Source organism: Sciurus carolinensis, chromosome 11 (genome assembly GCF_902686445.1).
Source record: "Sciurus carolinensis chromosome 11, mSciCar1.2, whole genome shotgun sequence".
Taxonomy (NCBI): Eukaryota; Metazoa; Chordata; class Mammalia; order Rodentia; family Sciuridae; genus Sciurus; species Sciurus carolinensis.
The window spans coordinates 52,302,864-52,330,480 of NC_062223.1; the positions used below are offsets into that span (position 1 = coordinate 52,302,864).

Consider the following 27,617-nt stretch of genomic DNA (forward strand, 5'->3'; position numbering starts at 1 on the left):
CACAAAAAGATCAGCAGTTCATTTTTGATAAGAAACAATGGAGGCCAAAGGCAGTGTAGTGACATATTCAAAGTTCACGGGAAAAAATGTCACCAAAGAGTATATATCCAGAAAATCTAGCTTTCAAAAACAAAGACATGTGTTGGTGGGTAGGTCAATGTTAGAGCACTTGCTTGGCATGTGCCAGATCCTGGGTTCAATCTGAAGCACCTCTAAAAAGAAGTAAATCAAGGCAAAATAAAGGCACTTCCAATGAACAAAAATAAAACTTATTAATAGTAGATATACTTACAAGAACCCAAAAGGACTGAACCAAGGTTTGAAGGACAATAATTCAAATACACTTGGAAAAAGAAAAAGACTGCCAATAAAGGTAGTTAAATGAAGCAAAAGAACAAAAGCATAATTGTGTATCTCTCTCATTTTTAACTTCTAAATTATAAAAATAATTACATAAATCTATAATGCACAGATATAATAATTATATGTACGCATACACGTATGGAACTTAATTTGTCGAAATGTAGTGTATTTGACAACAACAGCACACATTAGACGTGGTAGAAAACTGGAGTAACAAAATGGAACTAGTTTATTATTTGAATTCACAGTAATAAAGAAAGTAGAAATTAAAAATAAGAAGGTCAATATAATGCAGTCTAAAATCATGTATTTGCTCTAATTCCTTTTCTCAGTTCGTTTAGAGGGCAAAAGATAACATATGGTTAAAATGTGCATAACAATAATGGAAAAGGAAAGGAGGTGGGACAAATGGAACTATATGAACTTTGATTCCTCCCTAGAAATGTCAGTATAAATCTGAGGTAGAATGTCATATTTTAAGATGTATAATATAAGTTCTAGGGAAAATGTAAGAACACAGCTCAAGAATATATTTATATGTAATTAAAATCATCTAGAATATTTTATTAGAAAGTGTTACATTATACAAAAGACAGTAAAAACACATCAGAAAAACAATACAGCTATGACATGTATTGAAAACCAAAAGTAAAATGCACTCATATACTTAATGAAGTCAGTAATAACATTAAATGTAAATGAACTAAGCAATTCAATCAAAAGGCAATTGCTGTCAGACTGTATAAAAAACAAAAACAGATTGCATTTCGTATCACTATTATTCATTTCTAACAAGTAGAAACAATCTATTGTCTACAAGCTGATAAATGGATGAGCAAAATGTGCACATCCATCCAATGGAATACTGTTCAGTGATAAGTATTCCTGCCCCCTGCAGGGTCAACTCTGTTCTGTGGCAGCAAGCCTCTCCAGCTTCAGTACATGCTGATAGGCTTATTTGATGTTTGGAGGATTAAATGAAACACTGAAAAGAAAAAAAAAAAACATACATGATGATGTGCATGAACCTTGAAAACAATGTGGTGAGTCACAGAATCCAGTAACAAAAAAGAAAATGATGTTTGGTTCTATTTATGTGAAATATTCCAAGTATGAAGTTGTGGTTCAGTGGTAGAGTGCTTGCCTAGCATGTGTGAGGCACTGGGTTCAATTCTCAGCACCACATATAAATAAATGAATAAAATAAAGGTCAGTCAGCATCTAAAAAATGTTTAAAAAAATACACAGAGAAAAATTAGACTACTATTGCTTAGGATTGTGGGAAATTACAGCTAGTGGACGTGGATATTCTTTTATAGTAGTGAAAATATTCTAAAAGATTCTGGAGATGGTTGCACATGTCAATGTATATGGTAGAAACACTAAATTTTGCACTTTAAATGAATGGATTGAATATTATATAAACCATATCTCAATGAAACTATCTTAAAAATTAGCAAGAAATTTCCAAGTATAGAATGTCTGGAAAAGAAACAAATATTAGGACAAAGAGCCAAAAAGTAGAAAACTAAGAGAAATGCAAGACCTTTACTGCCCATTGTTTCATGTTGATGGGACTAGGGAAACTACTCAAGATAGTTCCTACAGAGACTTGGAAGCTATACTAAAGAAGATGAAATGACTCCTATAAGACCTGGACAAATAATGGTAAAATTGGGAAGAGAAATAATTGCAAATTTGAAATTTTAACAGATAACCCTTCTTTCCAGAGTGTGTAAGACCACTTTGTAGAAAAAAAGATGCAAGTCAGAGAGCCCTGCCTTCAAGAAAGGTAAATAGATCCTAGCCTTCAGGTTAGGTAAATAGAGTCTGAAATAACATATTAAATGTGAAGATGTAGAAAAATATTTCAAGGGAAAGTCATAACTTTTCTGTGTGGTTATAAATAAGTGCACCTTAGGTTGGAAACATCTTACTGTATTTTATTGTAGGTTTCTGAGTTCCAGAATAAGTAAGATCATCTGCTTCATTCCCTTAGCTTTCCCATTATGAAAACAGCAGGGAGGAGTGGGAAAAGATATGGAAAGCATGCATTTTGACATCCAATTATATTTTTAATCTCTAGAACTGGCAAATAGGACTCTATTTAGGGATATGTGCTTCTTGCCAGTGGCATCTGGCAATTAATACTGAAATGTGGTTTCCAACCTGCAAAGAATTTAGAATTTAACTGAATAGATTTAAAGGTAATTGGCCTTCACTAACTGTTTTCTACGGCAGAGTACTCAAAATCAAAATTATGCCTTAATATAAATATGAGTATATAATGTGCACTGAAACTGAATCTCTATATATCAATCTTCTGCTAAATTCAGAAAATCTTCAATAAATAGTAAAATTTAAAGCCTTTACCATGGAATACAAGGCACTCCAATACCAGACTGAGCCTCATCCTTCAGCTCTGACTCCAGGCCTCAGCCTCTGCCAGGTCACTGCTAGTTTTTTCCACTACCTGCCAAATTGAAACTCCCTATGCTGTCTCATGTCTTGGGCTGTTGAACATGTTACTCCAACTGCCCCCAAAGTCTTCACCAGTTCTTGTAGCCAGGTAACTGCCATTATTTTCAAACTGAGTTCAAACCTCAGATTCTCTTCAAAATGTTCCAGTCATACATGTTCCAAAATATGCCGATGTCCCCAAAGTGACATTAGATTTTACACTTGTCCTAAAGTAGGCTCTGCCAATTCTTTCAACTGTTGTCTATATATTATTTGTGTAAACATGTAAATAAATTGTGTTTTATGTGTACACGTACATTTAGGTATGCACAAGCGATATGCATATATTTATCATTTTAATTTAACTGAAATTTACATAATGTAATATTTATGAACATGGGGTTCTACCGTTCAGTGCCTTAATTTTTCAGAGTCATAGTTGCCTCATCCAAATTCTGGGGTTGGTGATATTTTGACTGACTTAAAGCAGTGGTTCTCAAAGTCATCTATATAATAAACTGAGGAGCTTTGTACCTTTGGACCTTCCACAGATATTTTTATTTAATTTTCCTAATGTGTTGCTTGGGATTTAGAAATTTCAAAAAATCTTCACATGGGAATAACATTCAGACACATTTAGTTAAACTATTATTTTAAGTATGAAAGGTGATCATGTTTGTGAGTTGGTAGCTCATTTCCTGCCCTTAGTAGACACTTAAAATAATAGTTGCTATTATTTTTTGTGAACTTTCTAAAAGCATAAAACATGATGATAGACATGATACAGGAATAGGGGCACTCAATAAATGTTTTTTTGGCAAAATAAATTAGACTATATCAATGGTAGATTAACTTAATCCACAATGACAGCCTATAGGCCTATAGGGAAAGGTGACTGACACTCATATAACCACAGAACACATCATAAGATACTGAAGTCAGAGTTCTATGATGATAGAGAATTCACCAGGGAAATGTATTTGCCTTGTCTAGAATAAGGATTCAACAAAGAGAATGAAGTAGAATAAGTGGATAGTAAAAGGTCTAATATTTGTAAAGCACCTGATTTTGTTAGGCATTGCATAAAACTATGAACTAGCTGAATTTTGCAAATGACACGCAGAGTCAGAAAGTAAACAATATTCCCAAAATTATGCGAGTCAATGACAAATCCAAATTGATTTCTAAGTTTTTTCCACTTCAGATTCATAATATTTAAATGTGCTGAAATGCAAGAAGAAAGATTCACTACACATTTCTAAACAGAAGAGGAGTATATAGAATTCTTATGCATGTATCCATGACTTTAGTGGCAGAAAAACTTGAGTACTATTTCTATGTACATCAGTTAGTCTATCCTCAGTTAATCACAACTATGTGATCATGAATGTGCAGCAACTGGATATTGATAAAGAAAACCACTCCTAAAACATTAACTCAGAAAACACAAAATCTAAATTCAAGTAGATCTTGTATCTAAATGCAGGAGTCAGACATTGTAAAACATCTAAAAGAAATCACAGGCACAAAGCAGTGTGGCCTTCGGTTAGACAAAGATTTCTTAGACATGAAAACTTTAACATCAAAGACACATAACTCTGGCTTAATCAAACAGAGATATTTCTTTCTCTTTCAAAAGCCATATTTAAAAAACTGAAAAATCAAGCCACATATTGGGAAAAAGCATTTGTAAAATATATATATTTGACAGTTAACTTGTATCTAGAATTTTTGAAGAACTATTACAACTTGACTATTAGAAAATAAAGTGATATAAAAATCTTTTTTAAAAGGAATACAAACTTGAGAAGATACTTCACTAAGAAAGATATACAAATGAAAACTAAACATATAAAAAGTGTTCAACATGATTAATCTTAGGGAAATATAAATTATAATTATATACCCATCACCATACGTGCATTAGAAAGGCCAGAATTTAAGATTGACTAATCCAAGTTATCCGTAGGAAAATAGTCTTTTGAGATCTCTTATACACCGATTGTGGGAATGCAGTGATACATCTAATTAGTAAACAATTTTTCAGGTTCTTGTAAAATTAAACATACCATGTGACCTATCTATTTTACTCCTGGGTTACTCCCTGCAGAAAGAACATTTATGGCTATCCAAACTCTGAGTGTTCAAAGTGGCATCACTTATAACACAGCAAACTGGAAATAACTAAAATATTAATTGGCTGGTGAATAGAAAGAACAAATCACAGTGTATCCACCTATGGAAATGAAATTAGCATTAAAAAGGGACAACATGAAGCAGAGGATTGACACATGCAACAGCAAGAAAGAACACAGAAGCATTACACTAACATTGTACTCATTGTGACATTCAGTAAACCACAAAACAACAGAGACAAAAATTAGGGCCTAGACAGAGAAGGGGAGAGCATTGCCAAGGGACCAAATTTTTTTTTTTTTTTTTAATGATGGCAATGCTAAATGTCACAGTTAGGCTGACAGTAGCACACTGCATATATGTGTTGAAAAAATCGATGAATTGTTCCACTAAAATGATGCATTTAATTGAATGCAAATCATATTTTGAAAGAATTTATTTTAATGTAGATATACTCCATATATAAGCAATTTTCATTCCAATGGGAATGCAGGATATGTGGGAGTTTGGACTATGAAATGTGGAGAAGAAATCATAGTACTCTGGACAATAGGACACTACCCAATGTTTTCATTTACTTACAACAGATTTTATGTTCCCTATAGAAAGTGTTATATTTAAATCAGTTCCTGATGCATGGACTGCATATAAAACAGCATCTGGACTGGAGTTCCTTGAGAAACATCTGTTGAATAGATTAATTTCTTCTTGGTCCAGATGATAAATTCTAATTTGCAGACTATTGTTTTATTTTCATACTTGTGCATTTAGTGTTTATCTTTCATATATTCTTCTCTAAACAAAGAGACTAAGAGATGAACCTTCTAAATAAAGAATAATAACATAAATTGTTTAAAATTGCCCATCAAAATACCATCACTGTCAGAAAATCATAATTAGTATTTAAAAGGCTAAAACCCAACTATGTATTCAGTAAAGTTCATTAATGTTGTGAAGTATCATATATTGACAGTCAAGATGTTAAGAGGACACAGTACCTTCATATATGGACACGAAATAAACTTTCCACATTTCCCTTGAGATAACAAGGATTCCGCTCGCTATACCCAGTGGTATTCCCTATGGATTCTTTTTCTGTCTCTTCTTCCTAATGAAACAATAACTCTCACACCTATCCCAGACAAGCCTAAGACCATCATGAACATGGGAAAGCATGTTTATCTATTCTTGTCTGCACATATTAAACAAAACAAAACAAAAAACCTAGGAGAGTTGACAAAAGCAACTAGCATTTGCTGAGTGCCTGTCAGGTTGCTGGCTCAAATACCCTATCTCTACATACATACATTTGCTTCTATAGTCAAATGGTGTTTTAAATTTTGCATTTGGGAAGTGCCTCAGAGGTTATGCACCTCACTCAAAAATAGGACAGCCTGGATTGAACCTAAGTTCCTGTTGGACCCCAGATACTTGGATTGCAATATTATGATAGAAAGTAAAATTTCCACTTTTTTGAGTAAAAATTACAAATACTGTTCAGTGCATATGTACCAGAGAGTATTACAAATTCAAAATTTACTTATATTAATTAATTGGATTCTCAATATAACTATATAATTTGAAAGCTACCATTAACATTTTATAGATAGGGAAAAAAAAGGAGATGAAGTTTACTCATCTTGTTTAAATTCACATTTTGATTAAGACAATATTAAATCTAGAAAGCCTGGATCCATAATCTCTGCATTTAAGGGCTGTACTGTCTTGACCCTTGTATGAGTTGAAGACAGAAAGCAATCCTAGTTGTGGGTAAAATGTAAGGAAACTTCTTCTATCCTCTCATTCTTCCTACTTTTCCCAAACACTAGAAACCACTGTTAAAAGCTTCCTCTATGAGATCACCTTTTTAAATCTTCCATATATAAGTAAGATCATGCAGTATGTGTGTCTTTCTGAGCCTGACTTATATCACTTAACAAAAATGTCATCTAGGCTAATCAATGTTGCCAAAAATCTTGTGAAGTAATGGAATTTCATCCTTTTTGTGGTTGAACGGTATCTGTTGTTGTATGCATCCTCGTTTTGTTCATTCATTCTCCACTGACGGACACCTGGGTTATTCCAAATTTTATCTCTTGCAAATCATGCTGCAGCATACAAGGGTGTACAGCTGTCTCCTCCCATGGTGATATCTTTTCCTTTGAATATATGCCCAGAAGTGTAATTGCTGAGTCATGTGCTGGTTCTAGTTTTAGTTTTCAAGGCACCTCTGTACTGTTTTCCAAAAGTGTATATAAGAGTTCTCCTTTCTCTACATTACTGCCAGACTCTGATATGTTTTTGTCTTTTTGATGATCCTAACTCTACCTGAGGAGGTTAAATGATGTCTCTTGATTTGAATATTGCATTGTATACAGGTTGAAACATTATACCATAACTTGTGGATCTGTAAAATTACCATATACCAAAATAAATACATAAATAAAAACTAAAATATTTCAAAAATTTCAAAAAAGGTGGTAACTATTAAAAGAAGGATAATAAAAACAAAAAAATACAAAAATAAGCAGAACCAATGAACCTGCTGATCAGTAGGAAGCACCTATTTGCAGCTATATTGTTGCTGGTCAAAAGAATTGAAAAGATAAGCCAAACCCAGTACCCATGAGGACAGAAAAGCAAGTCAGAGAGAGAAGTTGATTTCCAGATAAAGGAAGGACAGCAAAAGCTGGAGTCTTTTTGCCACCAATAAAGGAATAAAGGGAAGCACTATATATAAATTCATTTGTCTGAAGTTTACTAATATCTCTTATGATTTGTTTCCAATTTATCTTCTCAATCTCTTCCCTTGCCTTTCTCCATGTGACATATATTTGAGTTAGTTCCTATAACAACTTAGTAGTGGTACATCTTCAAACCACCCTCAATATAGACAGCATTCCTCACTTAATTACTCACTCTTTTCTTTCTTCTTTCTTTCCTTCTCCATAGATAATATTGATTACCTACCAAGTTAGTGCAATGCCTACAAGGTCTAATCCACCACTCTTCCAATAAGCTACTACCAAGGTAGAAACAATTTCACTGGTTTTATTGTTTGTTTGTTTATTTGTTTCACCCTTTCTCTGTGGTTCCTTCCGCAAAGAGAGGTGGATAAAGTATAAAATAGAATGTTTTATTAAAATAGTTTGCAAACTTAACTACCTCCCTTACTAGACTGAGGGCCCTAACAATTTTTTATCCAACTTCATTTTCCTTTGCCAATTTAGAATGTCACTTGAATTAAGTGGAAAAAAAAAGATGTTAATAATAAAGGCAAACACAGTCATGAATTCCATAATGATATTTTGGTCAGTGATGAACTACATTTATCACAGTGGTCACATTAGATTATAATGGAGCTTATTGCTTATTCTGTCACCTGTTGATGTCAAAGCTGTCTTAATGTCATAGCATAATGCATGATCCACATGCTTGTGTTGATGATGGTAAAAACTACAGTGGGTTGCCAGTAGTGTAAAATGTAGCACATGCAAATGTAGAGTAAGTAATACATAATAATAATAAATGTTATTGAATTATGTATTTACTATGTTATACTTTTTACTATTATTTTAGACTGCCTTCCTTCTACGTAAAAAACAAATGTTTACCATACACAGTATGTTGTGTTACATCGGCAACAGCTCCATACATAACATGTTTATGTTTAGTTTTTACACAGTGATAAAATCATCCAACAATGCATTTCTCATAATGCATCCTCTTTGTTAACTTGTGTCTGTACGATCGTTTAGAAATTAACAAAAAAAGTATCACTAGTAAGTTAAGAAAAATGGCTAAAATGGATTTTAAACCAGTGGATTTCAAATGCTCATTCTTTCAAACACAAATGTCTAGAGAATATTAAAATTAAGAATATTTAAATTAAGAAGAAGAGAAACAAGCCCTGTCAAAACCCTAATTAGTTAAGTGGGAAAGGCCTTGCAATTTTAAAGTGTGACCCACAGACCATCAGAGTCAGTGTCTTGTTTAGGCTTGTTTGAAGTGTAGAATCCCAGACCCTCTCCCAGAATTTCCTTTTAACAAGACACACAGGTGTTTCTCACACGTTACAATTTGTGAAGTACCAACAGAGCATCTTCTTTCAGTTTGGCTCAAGCTGAGTTTTGTTATCAAAACAGTCAGAATCGAACAGGCAATCTATAAGACTACTTAATTGCTATTGAATTCTTGCAGACTAAGATAACATTAAAATCCAAGCATTATGCAAATAAAGTGTTCAAATAAGTGAAGTTATCAATATGAGATCACTATTCTCTCCAATCTATTTAAAGCAAACAAATTTAATACACAAACATGGGCTAGTGGTATTATATTGAGTTAACTTAGTTTCTGATTAATTTGAAAAAAAAAAAAATCCAGAGATCTATTTTCAATATTATTTAGAAGACTTAAAAATTTTAATGGATATGTTATGAACTTATCAGAATATCAATTTGTCAAAAATGCATGCAAGAATGATGTTGGATTTTTGTAGTAAAGTTCTTTATGTTATCAAAGATTGAAAATATTTTTTATTATTCTCACAAATTAAAGGTAGTTGGAAAGGAGAATACAATCTTTCAAACCTCTGTCTCCAGACAATGGTCAATTGCAATTGTAATTTTATCTTGTTCTCTACATTATTTCTTTTCTTTAACTCATGTAAAGCCTCTACTAGAAAAAAATCCTTATATCCTAATAATTCATTTTTGAATATATATATTGATTCTTTATTCCTTGATTGCTACATAAGTATCATAAAGTATGAGCAGTTTTCTCACCAGAATGTTCCTGAGATTCTTTTGCTCTTGTTTATAATTAAATAAAACAAATATACATGTACCTAAATTAAAGGAGATAAACTGCTTTTTCTCTTGACTTCCAAGGATGTTTCATATCTTAAAGGGAAAAGAAGGATGTGAACTGTAATTATGTATCCCAGACATGGGTAAGTATGAGGATCTGAGTTAAGGACATGTGATTTATCTGTTAGATGAAGCTAACAACATAATTCTTTAGACTGAAAAAGTAAACTGGTAATTTCTTGAGAAATACATTTCCCTCGGGGGAGGGCGGAACAAAATGAATGACTCACTGATCATAGAGCATATATAAAATATTTTGCAAGGTGTATTTGCACGTATAATTTCATTTGCTCTTGCTAAATAACTATGAGGTATGAATTCTGATCTTATTCATATTTCACTCACCGAGGAACTGATACCTTGATGACTTTATGTAACTTTAGTTTCTAGGTTTGAAAAAGCTAGTAAAGACCTCAGATTCCCCCTTACTTCAACTATGTATCTTTTTTACCACACCAAGTTAAATTTACTAAACAAAAAGAAATTTACAAAATATTTACTGGATGATACTTAGGTTTAATACAAGTAAAAACACTGCTATATAGATTAATCCAAGTGGTAAAGCAATCTTTTTTTTTTAATTAATTTTCTTTGTCCCTTTTAAGGGTGCAATACAAGATCACACATATTTTGTGGTTTTTAACTGTACAGTGTGAAAAGTGTTCTTTTTTTGTTTGTTTTGTTTTGTTTTTTTGTCTTATTGCATGAAGCACCGAATGACCATGACCCTCTAACAAAAATAAGGACACAAAATTCTCACAAAATGTATAATACACCCCATATGGATCTTTTCAACCTAGAGGAATTTTTATACTTCTGTTTTTCTGGAGTAGGGGTGGCACTGGTTTGGGGAGAGTGGGAAGATGTGCTGGTTATGAGAGAAATAAGAGTAGAAATCATGCAATTGAAATGAAAATTTTAAAATATTTTAAGATACAACATATTTGAATATTTAATATTTAGCTTCTGGCTAAGTGGGTTCAGAGGTTGAAATGATTTTCATTGTCTACATAAGTTCTGCATTTTACCTTACCTTCTGAGTTTATTTCATGGTTAGCAGGGAATTAAGCTCTATTCTTGCTTAAAACTGTTAGTGTTTCTAGGACTGAAAACCTATTACAACATAACCTTAAATTCTGCTTAGGAAGGAGAATAAATAGAATAGAAATGAAAAAAACAGAGACAAGGAACAAAACAAAAGAACCACGGGAAAACACGCCTTAAAAGCAGGAACCTGGCATCTCTGTGGGAATCAGAGAGCAACATAAAACATCTCTCATTGAGAATGACAAACGGTTCTTTAACATGGAGTTTTGTAGGAGGGAAAAATATACCTTTTGCCTTAGAGTGTTGTGAACTTTGAAAACTAATATTTACAATCACAAACAATGCTGTTGGGGAGATTGTCCTATATCTTGTGGGAGACTGCATCAGAAGCTGTTTGCAGGACCATTTCAAGGTGAAGTCTGAAACTCTTGAAAACATCCTCATTAAGGTAATGTGACTTGTTTCTTCAATGGGTTTGTTATATCCCAAAGACCATGGTTGCAGTCAAGATACTTGAATCTTTCTTAAAAAAAATAAATCCAGGCAAGTTGACTTAACTGGTGGTGGTCACTGACCATAAGCTCTGCATTCCTTTTTACAACTATGATATTTATAGTAGTGATCTCCCTCTCCTTTTTAAATTACTGTAAGCTATATCTGCTGCAGCTGCTTTCTTTGCAATTACCTTCAGAGGTAATTGACTGCTTCTTTTTTTATTATGTGTAGGTTAACAAACACCCTTGAAACTAAGTAACAATAATAAAATGAAGTGAAATAAATGAAGTAAATTCACAAATACGCTTTTGAAATGCTTCTTGTCAGGACAGAAAGAGAATGTCTAAATGTGCTGCCATAAGAAGTATTAAAAAGAGAAAAACAATAACTTGCTTTTGTCTTCTGAAATTACTTGACTTCACCATTAGGATAAAGGATAGAGAAAACAAGGCACTCTGAAAATTTTATAATGAGTAAAATTACTGATTGTTTATCGTTCTTTATATATTTTGGGTCATAATAAAATATACATTTAGAAAAGAGATGCACTGTACTTGTTCTGTATTTTAATTAGAGATGAGGACTATTTGAGGATGTAGAACTGTCCCTGGGCAGTAGTTTCAGAGTATTCAAATTTAATTCTGAAAAAGGGCATAATTTCAGAACTCAGTGTGAATTCTAGGTAGGAACACATTTTGAATGTTCCTTGCCTCAGAAGAAATAAAAGATGTTGCACAATGAAGTACATATACGTAAGAAGGAAACATTTAGGCATTAAAAATAAAAGAAATCATTAATTGACTGTTGCTATGCCTAGAGCTGAAACTAATATTTGAGACAATTTTAATGAAGAACTGGTTTCCACAAAGATCTTGTGATGGCATCTCTGCTCTATTTACACTCCAAGTAAGGAAATGTGCAAAGTCATCTAAACTTAGTTAAGGCGGAAGGCCCTTCTCAATAGAAATACTGCACGCTAAGCCAAGATACAGGCCACCTGAGGGACAGGACCAGAACATATAGGGAAGGTCCATAGTTCAGTGCTCAACCCACTTCCTCAGACCAAAAGATAATGTTCTATGATTGGCCTAAAAGTAAACGTTATCATTTTGATTTTGCGTACAAGCACTCACAAGTATTCTGGGTTTCACATTCTATTCCAACATTCCTTAGATTATATTCTACTTTTCTAAGTCTTTGCAAATATAGCAAATATTGAATACTGTAGTGGTAGAACAGTAGGGAGTTAATCTTGAGCATAGCTTTTTAGAGCTTTTAGAGCTTTTCAGAGGCTGCTATAGGCAAAATATTATAATTCACTAAGAGGCAGAAATCGATGTCACCTTGAATACAGACTCTAAATGTCTGTAAGAAACTGTTTCAAATTTTTGAATGAGAGTTTAAGGCTATATCCAAACTTGGTGGGAAAACCTATTAAGATCCTTTAGCAAGGTCTGGAATAGGGACAGGGAGGGACATAAGAAACACAAATATATTTATATTTTTAAATGTATTTATAAGTTCTGACATTTCATTTTTAATGTTTCATTTTATTCTGTGATTCTTCTTTTTAAAAATCCTGGATTAGTTTAAAATGTGGTTTATAAAAACAAAAAAAAAATTTTTAAATATGAAAGGCTAAAATTTACATGCATTTTTATGGTACTGGAGATCAAACCTAGAACCTGGAGTATGCCAGGCTATACTGATTATTTAAAGTTGTAAATGTTTTCTTTGAACAACTTTTTTTTTACATTTTCTTTAAATTATTACTAATATAACCACAAGCCTGGGAGACACACACACACACACACACACACACACACATCCCTCACCTCAGTTTTAAAATAAGTGAACAGAATAAAAAAGAGAAAGCAAAACTTGAAACAAGCATGGTTCGTGCCCAATGACAACCAGAGAAACCTCCTCTTCTGTTACCTGACAGTGCTTAAAATGTAGAAAGTAAGCATCAAAATGCAAAGCAATAATCCTTAAAGTAATAACATTTGGATGCAATATGCACTATCAATAATCTGATAAATTTTATAAATTCCTAAGAAAACTGCTGTATGTAAACCTATGAAAATTGTGGACAAGTTCCAAAGAGTTAATATCTCCCTGGAATGTATTAACTATTGACTCCAAACCCCTCACTAAAGCAAGAAAGCATCTTGGCCAATAACACGTTGTTCAGTGTTGGATACATACTACATTTTCAATAGATGCTTTTGCTCAAAGGATTGAATATGAAGTCAAAAGACTGCCTCAGAATTTGTGTAATTGCAGATAAGTAACTTTAATTATCTGGACTGAGTTTCTTCATCCAAAATACCTCTAAAAATGTTATTCTAAACTTTATACCAAAAGTGATTCTTAGTGTTTGGAGAATTCCCATAGCTTTTGGAGAAACAAAATTAATGTTCATTTAATTTTAGGTTGCCATGATTTCTGATAAAAATATGTGTGACCTTTTAAAAAGTCTCACCTCTATTACAGTATTAATGAGTAATTAAAAATAAGTGATGCTATTTGGCTTTTGTACTTTAAGCATGGAAGCATTAGGGCTGAAAAGTTGGGTTGACTCTGGCAATGAACTTTTTCATGATTCTTACACACAGAATATGCTCTTAACACTCTCTAAGACTAGTAGGGTGGATTACAAAAAAATAAGGAGTCTTAGAAAAGACACCTTTATTCCAAGCAATTGTCAATTCTGAACTGAAGGCATCATATTTTTATGCTTAAAATACTTATTTTGAAGGAAATACATTGAGTTTTAATTACTAGTAAATTATTTTTTTTCATGTCACCAAACCTGTATTTCCAGCTATTTATGTCTGACCTGTAGATCTTTGAGTGCATTAAAAAAATATTCTTAAAAATACATAGCATGTAATTCAACTTAAGATACAGAGTAGAAATATAACTTAGAAAAATGATGCCTACTGACATCAAAAAACTTTGACAAAGACAAAACTCTTCCATTCATCTGTCCCATAATTTCAGGTGACTATTTTAAATTGCTCTGGGTCTTGATTTTCTGATCAGTGATGAAATGACCAAGTTGACTGTCCAACTGATCCATAGAGCTATTTTTGAGGCTCAAATGAATATGTTCTGAAAACCTTAAGCTTGTGGAGTCATGAAAGAAAATAAAATAAGTAACCACTCAAACCTCTTTTGCAAGGTGTTTACAGCTAATTTAAAATTTTGGTTTAATATATGGATGGAATAAATATAAATTAATGAAAGACAGATACACAAAAGTTAATTTAAATTGCACAAAACTTTCAGAATTAAGTCACAACATTTTCAAAAAATTCCTTATATATGACCAGAATAATGAGGAAATATATTCAGACTTGCAATTAATGTTCAACACTCTCTTTTTGGAAATAACTGACAACGGGGTTATGAAATTTAATGTTTAGATTCCAGAGGAAATAACAATGACGACACATGCAATTTTGATGTTTCAGTTTCAGAAGGAATAGATCTCTTCTGTAGCTAAAGATTTTAGAATAAATGTCAGCATTTGATATGATTACATATACATATACTGTAGGAGTAGTTTCCACAGCAAAACTATAAAACTCTGCCAAATACACTAGAGCCATTTATCCCAAGAAGTCAGTTTCATAAAATATGAATAAATAAAAAAATAAATAACATGCAAGGTGATAGCTTCAATTACTTAATAAATTTGTTTTACTCAAATATTTTGGTGGTTATAAGTAAGAATCAAACTTCTCTAGGTCTCAACTTCCTTACTGTGAAATGGAATGTAAAACTCTTCCTCTCTGTTGCAGGGACTGTGGTAAGGATTAGATGAAATAATATACATCACAGCACAAGATAAATTATAAAATGTGAGTCAAAAAATGCTACCTCAAAGTATGGCATTTTGGCTTGCTGAGTACTTTGAAATGAAAGCCTTTGGAAGAGACTCAGAAGTTCTCTCTCTGAACATCTGCCCACTTCTCTTCCCCAAAGTGAGTCATAGAACCAGAACCTTTGGTCCCCAAAGATATCCATAACACTTAGAAATGATACTTTAACCTTCCTCTGCCTTTCTTTGGAAGAGATGGTTTTAAAGAAATTCTCTGATCCACTTTTTCTAGACCCTTATTCCATAGTGATCTGACCCCAATCTGAGGAGGAGGGGATGCTATACAGAAAGGCCAAAGAAAATATGGACAGACAGGTATTTCTAGGTCCTCCCCGCAACTACTACATCGCTGCAGTCTCCAGCTACTACATCGTACATTTTTGTTCAGTCACATTTCTACTTGGTTTACCACTCTTCATCAAACATAAGCACAAAAAATAGTTTTCTCAGTGTCTTTGCTCTTCGTTTGTGAAAGGTCCTATGTCATGTAAAACTTTGATTAAGTATATTTGTTGTGCTTTTCTCTGGTTTACTTTTTGTTATAAAAATTTCAGCCATGATCCTTAGATGGAGAAGAAAAAATAATCATACCTTTCTGCCTCTATAAATTTTATATATATTAATTTATATGTATATATCCTACATCATATTTAAATTAAATATTTAAATTTAATTAATTGGTTAATTAAATTTAAGTCACTATTTCAAATGTCTGGGAACATATAGTATCATCAAACTTGTTTGTTCAATAAATAACAGGTATAATCAGAAAATTATCAACATTGTATAGCAGATTTAGTATGTAATAGTTTCCCTTTTAATAATGTTTTTTTTTTCTTTTTGTTTTGTGAAACCAATAGAATGCATCTAAATTGAATGTCCCCAAAAATTGTAATATGGGAAGGAAGAATGGCAATTGGGATCAAAAAGTCTTTTCATTTGAAACCAAAAGTCGGGACATAGATAAAGTGTTCATAAACACCAGAAAAAGAAACAAACAAACAAACAAACGAAAACCAAGATGAGATAGCCAAAATGTTTTGCAACTACAGTAGAAAGGAAGACAAGAATTTGGAGTGAAGGAAGTGGACAAAATAACCAAATGGAGAGCCAGACATCAGGAAGACCAAAGGAAACAAACAGAAGAAACAGAGTAGCACAGGAAGGGTTCAATACAGACTCTGAATTTTACCAAATACATTAAAACTGATTGTAAGTAAAACACTACCTAAGCTACCTTGAGTGAATAATTTCTCAGGCCTCATTTTACACACATAAACACACAGAGTGTGTGTGCATGTTTATACATGTGTACACACAAACATACAATATTTCATATATGTCTAAGTTGTCTGGAAGAGGAAATGAGATAATGTATATTAAAGCACATAGCAAAATAGGAAATGCATAGGTATTACTCAATGTATGTCAGTTTTTTATAATATTAGAAATTTTCTAATTTTATTGATTCAGGATTATACATGTAGATGTGACAAGTAGTATTTTTTAAAAATCTTATATTTCAGGCATATTTAACACCAATATGTCATTTATTATGTTTGTAAATGCATAATACAAATATATACATTTTATATAATAACTATACATAAGCATTATATATGAAAGTAATGAAAAATATATAAATGTAAAATTAAATGAAGAGTGACTGATATTACACTTTTGATTTGTTTATAAATGTATAATACATAATAAATGTATATAGAAGTGTAATATATAAATGTATATATAAATATATATATATAAATATATGAATGTAATGTGTAATATTACACATATTAATGTGTAATGTGTGTAATATGTGTAATGTATATATAAATATAATATATAAATATATATGTATATATAAATATATAAAAGTAATATGTAAATGTAATACATAAATGCAATACATAAATGTAATATAAAATATATATAAATGTAATATTAAATTCAGAATGATTGATATTGCACTTCTGATTTGAAAAACCCAAATGGGAACAATTTGACATGTTGCACCAAACTCTCAGCAGTTGCATAAAAATAAGTCAGTCTTCATAAACATGACTTCCTGAAAGTCAGTTCAGAAAATTTTTCATGGCCAAATTTATGTTTAAAAATCTTCCCACTCAGGCTGTATTTAATCATAAGCCTACAAAAGATGAAATGGAGTTCAGAGTTAATTTACAAATAAGTATGGAAATTTCTCCTTTTGAAAATATGGTCATAAAACTTGATTTATTATGCCTTTTTTCATAGAGTAGTTGATAGTTTAAATTTTTTGAGTGAGGAGTATTGTAAAAATTGTCTTGATTTTACCAAAATGAATGAAATAGAAGTGAAAAATGAAAATCAAATGACTAAAGTTCTAAAATATATATGCAGCTACACAATTATCAACTGTGTAACAAATTAAACAAAAAAATTCATTTTATAATCTCTCAGAAAAACAATTTGTCATTGTTGTATTGCATTTATTAGATTTAATAATTATTTATGTGCCTACTTATTTGGTTGTGTTTCTTTAAATAGAATGTCCATATAAAAAGAACTCTCAAACTCAATTTTCTTCTTATTGAACTGATGGAAATGTAAATTGTTATCATTCTCTTAAAAGTAACCATTATAATATTCACAATATTATTACAAATAAGTTTCTTATTAAAAATAATGAGATTAAAAGTACGAAGGCATTTTTATTATAATGTAAATTAAAGTAACACTCCTATACACATGTAAACCCATACACATTCACAGACATTTAAGGGAGTGTTTAAGTCATTTTGGCATATTTTTATCATAGAAGATTATGCATTTAAATATATATAAAAAATGAAAAAGAAAAGATCCCTTTATATTTTAAAATTGTTTCATATAAAATTTCATGTGCATATGGATGATATTATAAATATACACATATATATGTCACATGATTGATTATGCCTTATACAAAAAACTAGATAAAAATATGTTATATGCCTAATTATTGTTTGTGCTTGTTGTGAGTGATGGTATTTGAAGTGTTTGCTTATAGCTTTATATTTTGAAACTTTTCTACAGCGAGAAAATAATACTCTTGAAATCAAATATATATAAAAATAAATTATAAATAAGTGGGGAGTATTGTAGAAATTGTCTTGATTTTGCCAAAATGAATAAAATAGAAGTGAGAAATGAAAATCAAATGACTAAAATTCCAAAATATATATGCAGCTTATTTATATATAAATTATATATATAAATTAAATATAAAATACATATATAAATATGTGTCTGTATGTGTGTATACACACACACACACACACACGTCGCCGCCCACGGCAATTTGTTACCACCTGCAGCAACAATTGCGCGGGTATTTATCGGAGTTGGACTGGAAACTGAGATACTTCTATTATCTTTCTCTTTAGTGCACTGCTTTATTTGCTTGCTCACTTGTTCCCTAGCTTATAGAGGAAGAAAGGCTTTGAGAGGAGAGAGAGAGAGAGAGGCTTTGCATAAGAGAGAAAGAGAGACTTTGCTTAAGAGAGAGAGACTACACTTTCAGAGATCTATATTTTCTTAGTTCTGCTGCTTCTTCTTAAAGGTGCATCCTGCATCCTGCGTCCTTCGCTCTGCTATCTAGAGGTGTGGCTTTATTTCTCCGTGCTGCAATCTGCAACCTGCTTTCCGCCCTCTCATTCTGCCATCTGCCTTCTGCGATCTGTCAGAGGTGCTGCTTATACTTTGTGCTTCCTATAGGTGTGTGTCTTATATACCTAAGGCAGCCAATCAGCTTAGGATTAGCACAATTGAGGCATGCCCCTCGGTACCAATCAAGAAAGAATGAGGAATATCTGTTGACCACTAGCACAAAGGAGACATTAACTAATCAGGCAAAAGTAGATCACACCATGTTAACATTAATTATGTGCCACCTCTTGGCTCAACGCCAGCCACCATCCTAGGGTTACCCAAACATGTCTTCTGCACACACACATATACATATGTGTATATATATATGAAAGGACAAGAAAATGGAGCATAAGTATTACAGGAATTTCAGCTGTAAATATCATGAAGGATTCTAGGTAACTCAAGTACTAGCAGTGAGTGAGGTGTCGCCTCCTTCTTCAGTGGAGAGTGCTTCCTGCAGCTGGCAGCCTTTCCAAAGCCAGGTAGTTCTCAAGCTTTAATAAGGGCACTGAATTCATCATGGTGCCTTGCAATTGTCAGTACATACCATCGTTTTTAGGATAAAATTTCAATGCTCCATCCGCAAGTACTTCTCCTTCAGTCTCTGCTTTTACCAAAAACATTATTTCTATTCAAAATTGAACAGATCCTAAGGGGAAATTACTTCAAATAGAATCTTCTAGTTGTCATCTCAGGTATCAGCAAAGTATCATCAAAGATAATTTGATAGACACATTTGCAAAAGTACATGGGTGAATTTCTGTGTGAATCTACTGTATAAATGGCACATACTTGAGTGTCTATGATTTGCTTCCCTGACTTGTATATTATTTACTGCTTATTCAAGAATTAATAAACTACTAAATTGATATTGCAATAAACAGCAAATTTGCTGTCCTCATGACAAATGGATGAGTAACACTCATGATGGTAGAAGCTGTCTGTTGCCTCCTTATCAACAATTCATGTCCTTTTATTTTCTGACTAAAAGAAACATGTTCGCCCAACAGAACGTGAAAAATGCTAAGGTTTTATTTTGCATGAATCTAATGTGGTGAGAAATCTCTGTAAAACTTATCACTTTATGAGCATAATAACCTTGAAGGACATGTGCCTCCCTTTTCTCCTCTCTGCACATCAGGATGAAGACACCTCTGACACATCTCCAGAGGCCATCATGAAACAATGAGGAATCAGTTTAGAGCAATTCAATTTGAGAGTGGTGGTATGAAAAGGTAGAATAAAGACAAATTGTAAAGTCTTGTCATTGTTGAGCTACTTGAGCAAGCAAACTATAAAAGTGTCATGCTTTCAGACTTTGTATTTGAATTAATAAAATTCCTACTATGAAACAGTTTTTGGGCAGTTAACACAGCTTCATCTTCCTCTCCCAATTTTGTATATATATATGTATATATATACATTGATCCTAAAGTGGCATGAAATAACAAGGGTTACAAATAATGCTTTATTTTTAAAATCATAGTTTTAGCAAATTTTGATTTAGGTAGCTTCTGAAAGTTGATAAATTGAACTGCATTTGACTGGCTTATAACAAAAAAGAAAATCACAGAACATTATAGGATATTCTCGTTTTCTTCTCCCAACTCTTTTTTTTCCTCCAAACCTCTTAATTTGAGAAATAATATTCAGAAGAGTAAAAAATTCTCAAATGATCTTTTGTCTTTGCAAAAGTCTCCAGCCTAACACCTACAACTCATGAGTGCCAAGGAACCTAGATTTGTTTTAAAACACTTCTGACCTTATGCAGTTAAATTAACTCAGAGAATTTGGAAGTTTTTAGAAATGATCACACACACACACACACACACACACACACACACACACAGAGTTTTGTTGTTAATTTCAAGGTTTTTTTTTTTTTTTTTTTTGATTACAAAAGCTAAGTCCAGGCTGACTGGAAGAGTTAAGCTAACCTGAGTTCCAGTGTCTCAGCATGGAAGATAAAGGTAGAAAGCAAATACCTTGGCTTTCAAATTCTCTCCTACCTATTTTTCAAATGAAATAGGTAGAGTACTGGGAGGTGAGGTTACTAAGCATCAGTGAGAATTAATTAACAATTGGCTTGGGGGCAAGGAAATATCTTGTTATAAATAAAGTCAAAGAAATGTCAGGAAACACATCTATGGAAGAGCAAATGGCAAGCTGTGCTCAGATTCATGCTTGTCTAGGATAAGTATTTAATAAACAATGCTTGGCATAATAATAAAGTATTCCTATGACTCCAAAGCCAAGAATAAAGGTACTAAAGAGGAAAGATGAGTCATTTCTCATTGTTCTTATTAGAGAAATTGATAATTTTTTCAATTAAAAAAATAGGGAGTTGTTCTTTTTTTAAAACCTAACTTTTGTAGTTTGAGATGATTAGTGTAGTTAAATGTACTTAAAATGTATTGCATATAAATTAATTTAAACTTATTTTAATAACAAATTATCATTATTACTCACAAAAATCTAATGTTATATCACTCCCTTTCATTTGGCAAGGCAGATGTACAAAAGCATATTAGAATTATCTGACTTGTATCTCCCCTGCCCAAGAGGGAAAAGGAAACTCTGTATTCATTACTGCTGTATCAAATTACCACAAACGTAGTGACTTAAAATGACCCAAATTTATTCTCCTATATTTTTCAATATAAGGAGTTTGAAATGAATTTTATGGAACAAAAACCAAGAGTTGGCATGGCAGCTTCTTCTAAGGCTGGGGAGAATCTTTTTCCTTATTTTCTTTTCCACTGCTTCTGTGAACTAGTGGTTTTTCTTTACCCTTCTTACCTCATTTTTATAAGTATGCATATAGCTAAACTACTGCCTAACTGAATAATAAAGATAATTTTCCATCTCAAGAACCTTAACATGGGGCTGAGGTTGTGGCTTAGTGGTAGAGCACTTGCCTGGCATGTGTGAGGCACTTGGTTCAATCCTCAGTACTACATGTAAATAAATGAATAAAATAAAGGTCCATCGACAACTCAAATGTATTATATATGTATATATATATATATATATATATATATATATATATATATATCCAGTCCACTGCATATACAGATTGTGTCAGAATCCTAGAATCCTAGTTATTCATAGGATTTGACTATGTAGTTTTGTAATGAGAGTACCAGTAACCAAAAATCAAACAATAATAATGAAATATGAGGAGTCTTAATAATAAATAAATTTCTTTAGGGACCTCTGAAAGTCAAGACTGTAGGTCACTAGAAAACCTCTTCTTTTGACTTCCCTTAATATATGCTCTAGTTCACAGAAATCTTTCAAAAGACAACATTTTCCCATATTGAATTAAAGTAATTGGAATTGTAAAGGAAAGTTAAATGCTTTGCAACAACATCTGTCTTTGATAAGGAACATACACAGGAAATTATATTTACCTACATTAATTGTGCAAAAAAATTAAAGTATCTTCAGTGCTTTAACTTGAGACTCCAGTTCTTGACCAATTATCGAAATTAAGTTTAAGCTAAGTAATGTTTTTGACATTGTGCTAGAAACTTGGAGGAGAGAGGAAGAAAGATGCTCACCTTAAATAACAAGTCCTTCTTCCCATAACGAAGTTCCTTCAGCTGGGCTTGGATTTTTTTTGACTGTAAAAGCAGAAGCATAGATTAGTACCTAAATTCACTTATATTTCAAGCTTATAGTTACAAATTCCTACAGACTGTACAAGAGTAAATTTGTAGTCAAGCAAAATAGAACTCTACTTGTTTGGAAATAAAACAGACACACACTCTGCTTTGAGCATCAGACATTCCAAGGTTTGAGATACAATGAGAAAAGCCAAAGCCTATTTTTAAAAAGTCATATTTTTAAAAAGGTATTACTTAAAGAAATTTGCTTATTGCTCTTCCCCCACTCTTTAACCAAACACAAAATTTCTGTCACCCAGGCATTGCTGAAAATATAATCTTAGTTGTTAGATATATTCATATATATGTATGTCTCAGTTGTCACTGTTTATATAAAATTAATTATTTTCAAATACCAACTATGAGAAAATTTAAATTGATGAGCACATTTGAATTTTCCACTTTTCTAATGGAGAAGGCAGAATACAAATGTGACAGGAGGTGAAGGGTGCTATTCTACTTAGGAAGAAAGCCGTTTTAAAGAGGGTGGATGTAAATACAAAGCTGTTGAAGAGATCTCTCATAGAAGACAAATTTGACTACCACCCTGAATTAGGTTCTAAGATACAGATGATGAGCATGCTTTCCCAAACTTCCAGAAGAGACTCAGTTTCCAACACTCTAATGTAAGGGTCTCATTTTATTGTATTTTTATACCTTAGACTTGGGGTCCTGATGTTTTAGTCAGGAGAAACACATACACGCACACAATTATGGCCAGGAGAAGAAAAAGAATGATAATTAAAAATAGTAATTGATTTTTATTTCTTCAGCACATATACTAAAATTGGAATAATACAGAGACAAGGAGTGGGGGAGGAAGAAATGAAGGAAGGAAAGTGGGAAGGAAAGAAGGAAGGACAGAAAGAGTTTGAGAATTTGACATGTAAACAGTTCTGTACCACAACTGAACTCTAAACAAGGAAGCAACAGGGATTTGTAATTTCTTATAAAATAATTAATGTTTTCTCAATTCTGTACCAATTCACTATCTTCTAGTGATAGGAATAGTGAAGGGCATGAAGCATAAGAAGACAAAGTGTTGTCATCGTGTGCCCATGTTTACTAATAATTCTTCAGAATGAAAATTTTCACTTGAGCCACCAGCCCCTTAAATTAATAATTTAAATTCAGAATTAACAATTTCTATAACTCTGGTCCCAACAAATTTTCACAAGTGTCCCCAAAATAATGATATTTTAGATATAGCATCTCTGTATCATATTAATTTTCTAAGAATTTTTATTCACCTAGCTATTATGTTGTGCTACTCATTTCAGTAAAGGACAATTTCTATTAGGTTTCACAAATTGAATGCAAAGTTGATTGGCATTTTCCCATTTTGTTCCAGTATGGTGTCTGGAAATCATCTACAGCCAGACTAAATAGCCTTTTAGGAAAATATATTGTTTTCCTAACTAGTGATGACAAGTATTGATGTGGAATGGAGGTTACTACTACATCAGTTTTAGGTGATTTGCCTAACTCCATTTCTAGCCTTTCAATCAGTTCATGCTCTATCTTTCAGAAAGAAATCATTGTAACATTTGGGGTACTTATTTTTAATGCATATTTATGCTGTGTACATAGAATATATTTTAAACTTTTCTTTAAAATTTTAATCATTATTAAAACATCAAGTATTGCATTATGTAATAATTCATTCATTAACTACAACAAAACCCAGATGGTGTTTTTCTGCTTTTAACAACCACAACTTGGGAAATTTCTTGAGCTTTATTATCATGATGTAAAAATAACTTTCAAAATTTGTTCTTACAGTCTCTCATCTCTTCTGTGTAACATATTCCCGCAATTTTCTAACTTTCAGTGAAGCAAAATCTGTTCTGAGCATTTGATGGCGAATTATGGAAATAATTCCATAAATTCTGAGTTAGCATATCTGTTTTGTAATGTAAATTAATCTGAAGCACAACTTAGATGTTGGCTCTTTTATCTTGTTAGCAACATTTTGAAAAATTAAAGTCATCAAAAAACCTTCAAATAATTGAGAAATTACTATATTTGGAAATTTTATAATGTTGTTTTTACCACATAATTTATTATAAATGTAATTCTAAATGTTGGTGTGCATATGTCATGAAGTTCTTACCAGTTTGCAGCAAATTTAAATTTGGTAGCAATGGCCATAACTATAAGAGGAGGAAGAAGTGGGCAGCCATGGCAACTGTTCAGTTGGCTTATTATTTGGCCAGTTTAGGAGAATATTCTAATCTGAGTTTCTTCTTTCCTACAATTGATGTTCACATAGCATTTCTTTTATGAAATAATAATGATGGTGGTAGTATCCTCCCTTGTTAATGTTTTACTATGACAAATTAAAACACATTTTATTGATGTATGAATACTAATTGCTTAGGGTTACTTTTTGAGAAGGCTCCTCTCTGGCTCCTTAATCAGCAGAAAATATTATTATTTGAAATTTTATTGTGACAGAAATATGCCTCCCCTATTATCTAGAATGTTAAGTTCTAAATTTACTCCACAGGTAGTTAATAAGATGTGGCATAAGAATAAACTGTAATCAATATATTATAATACTTTTCAAATACTAGGCAATACCAATATGAAGCATAAAGCAATGCATAAATAAGAGGTGGGTGACAATATATTCTTCACATCATGGAGATGGAGAAAAAATGCAAATCATTCTTGAATTAAAAGACTAAAAAGGGGGGAGCTTATTTTCATCCCTAAACACCACAAACACTTTCTTTTAGATGCTCTCTTTGCTTTCATTTGCTGAGATGCTGTAGGGACTTGGGAACATGTTGACTACCTCAGAATATTGTTTCTATCTAGATACATGACTAACTATTTTGTAATATTTAGAATATGCACAAACCACACTTGTCCTGTTCCTAGGACATATATAAACAATATCAAATCTCTTTCTATACAAATATAAAAATGCAACCAAATGAAATTAGACACAGGATCGGATCTACAAAATCAGATCTTTCATCATATGAAGCCTTAACATTTAGTTTCTGTGTGTTGAAACTATTTGTTTTGTGAACAGTTTCTTGCTCATTTTGGGAATAATATTAGAAAGATATTATTAAAATTACCTTGCATGCTATGTTTGAATTGTAATTCTTGGGAAAGATTTTTTGTTTATTTGCTTGTTTGTGAAGGTGTATTATCACCTTGGAGAGAAAAGAAAACCAAGTTTGGGCTGGGTATGTGACCACTGCTCTAATAACATTTTCCAGCATCCCTTCAACTTGGCTAGGCATGTGATGTAGTTCTGGCAAAAGGGTACATGAAGATTGATGGACTATTTCCTCCTTGGAGTACAAAAGAGCAATGCTTTAGCTCCATCTGAAATCTTCCCCTTCCTTCTCACAGAAAGATGATAATGACTGAAAAAGGTGTTTTGGATTCAGGTATGGTAGTGTTGGTTCCATGTTTAGAAGATGACAAATCTGTTTGAAGAGCTCTCTGACTTATTTCTATGCAATTTTGGAAAATGAGTCAAACTTTCAAAATGTATGTGTAATCTACTGCTCTTGTTCTACACAAGATACTTCCTTCCTAACTCCTTCATAGGTATTAGGTCTTCATTGTGGTATAAAACATTTCTCATACTTATTCCTTATCAGTAACAGGTTTTTCATGGAATAAATCTCTAGTGCAATTATTCCTTCCTTGAGAGCATTTTGTAGGACACAACTAACACAGTGAATTGTGTCTCCTCACCTTGAGGAATAAAAGATCACTTCTAATAGTACTACTACTAATTAATAGCTAATATCAAATAACTAATATCAAAAAGTACTTAATATGAACTAAATTACTACATTAAACCCAGGATTGTAGAAAGATCCAGAGATGAGAGGTGCAGGAAGTTAATTGTTTTAGTTAAGCCTGGATAAACCAGAAGGACTTTTTTCTTCCCTGAGAAATGAATGAGATAATTTTACTGCACAGCAAACAGAACACATGAATGAATTCATTTTACAAAGTTCATGATCACTCCCAGCATCCTCATTCTGACAATCAATTATCAGTACAAAACTTTGTAGAGCTCACAAAGGAAAAGTTAACTTCCAGGAATTTGCTATTAAGGAAATTCTGATAATAGACTTAAGGGAGGAATCTAGGATATCACCCCTATGAAAGCAATATTTAACTGACTTTATTTTTTTTTCTTCAGCTATAAAACTTTAAAACATTCAAAGATAACTAAAAGTTTAAAATGTATATTATTATCCTATTACAAAGTTTGCTTTTGTGTTAGGGGAAAAAAAAACTGGATGTCTAAGTTAAAAAAAATATCTGGCTTGAATATTGTTTTTATCCAGTTTAAGCTAGAAGAAAAGAAAATTTACTCACCTCTTCTGCATGGATCCCACAAAGCTTGCTTCCTGACAAAAGTTTGTTTTTCAAGCTTTTATTCTGAGGAAAGAAACATGTTGTATGTTCAAAAGTAACGAAATATTAAGAATGTCCTTAGTTATATTAACATTATGTTTAGTTCATAGATTAGAACTTCACAATGTATAGAATTTGTAAAAAGCTGAATTAAATCTGTAAAGTAGGCTTTTTATTTAACAAAATTTATTTTATGTATTAGCATTAACATACTCATTTAAAAAGATAAAACTACTCAGCCTTATATTTAACTTTGATTTATTATATTATATTTATGATTTTATAGAGTAATATTAGTTTAAAATCAGTAATGCATGATGGTTTCTTAAAGCACCATCTGCACTGCAGGCTTTTATTCCCACTGCCATCTCTGTGCTGGTCATCTTGTACATATTACAGTCTTCATTCACTCTGACAGTCAAAAACTTTTAGATTCCTCCTTACATCCCTTATCTCTGGACATTGCTCTTTCAGAAACGGTTTATACCCCACCATAGAACTGTGCTCTTTCTGTTGAGTGCAAGTATAGAGAGATCTGTTAACTCTTTAAGTCTCTTATAATTGGTGCATAGGAAAATACTTGTTCCTAACACTGCTTATTAACCATCTGAGACTAAC

The 27,617-nt window shown here is 32.2% G+C and overlaps 1 protein-coding gene across 2 annotated transcripts in view; it reads right to left on the reverse strand.

Moving 5' to 3' along the window:
- Nucleotides 1–27,617, reverse strand: part of Luzp2 (leucine zipper protein 2) — a 503,818-nt gene that overhangs the window by 110,109 nt on the left and 366,092 nt on the right. For both annotated transcript variants that reach the window (XM_047519495.1, XM_047519496.1), the window contains exons 6-7: nucleotides 26,961–27,023; nucleotides 22,497–22,559 (exon numbers count right to left, since the gene is read on the reverse strand). In XM_047519495.1, the coding sequence (XP_047375451.1) occupies nucleotides 22,497–22,559; nucleotides 26,961–27,023 (126 nt within the window). The remainder of the gene's footprint in view (nucleotides 1–22,496; nucleotides 22,560–26,960; nucleotides 27,024–27,617) is intronic.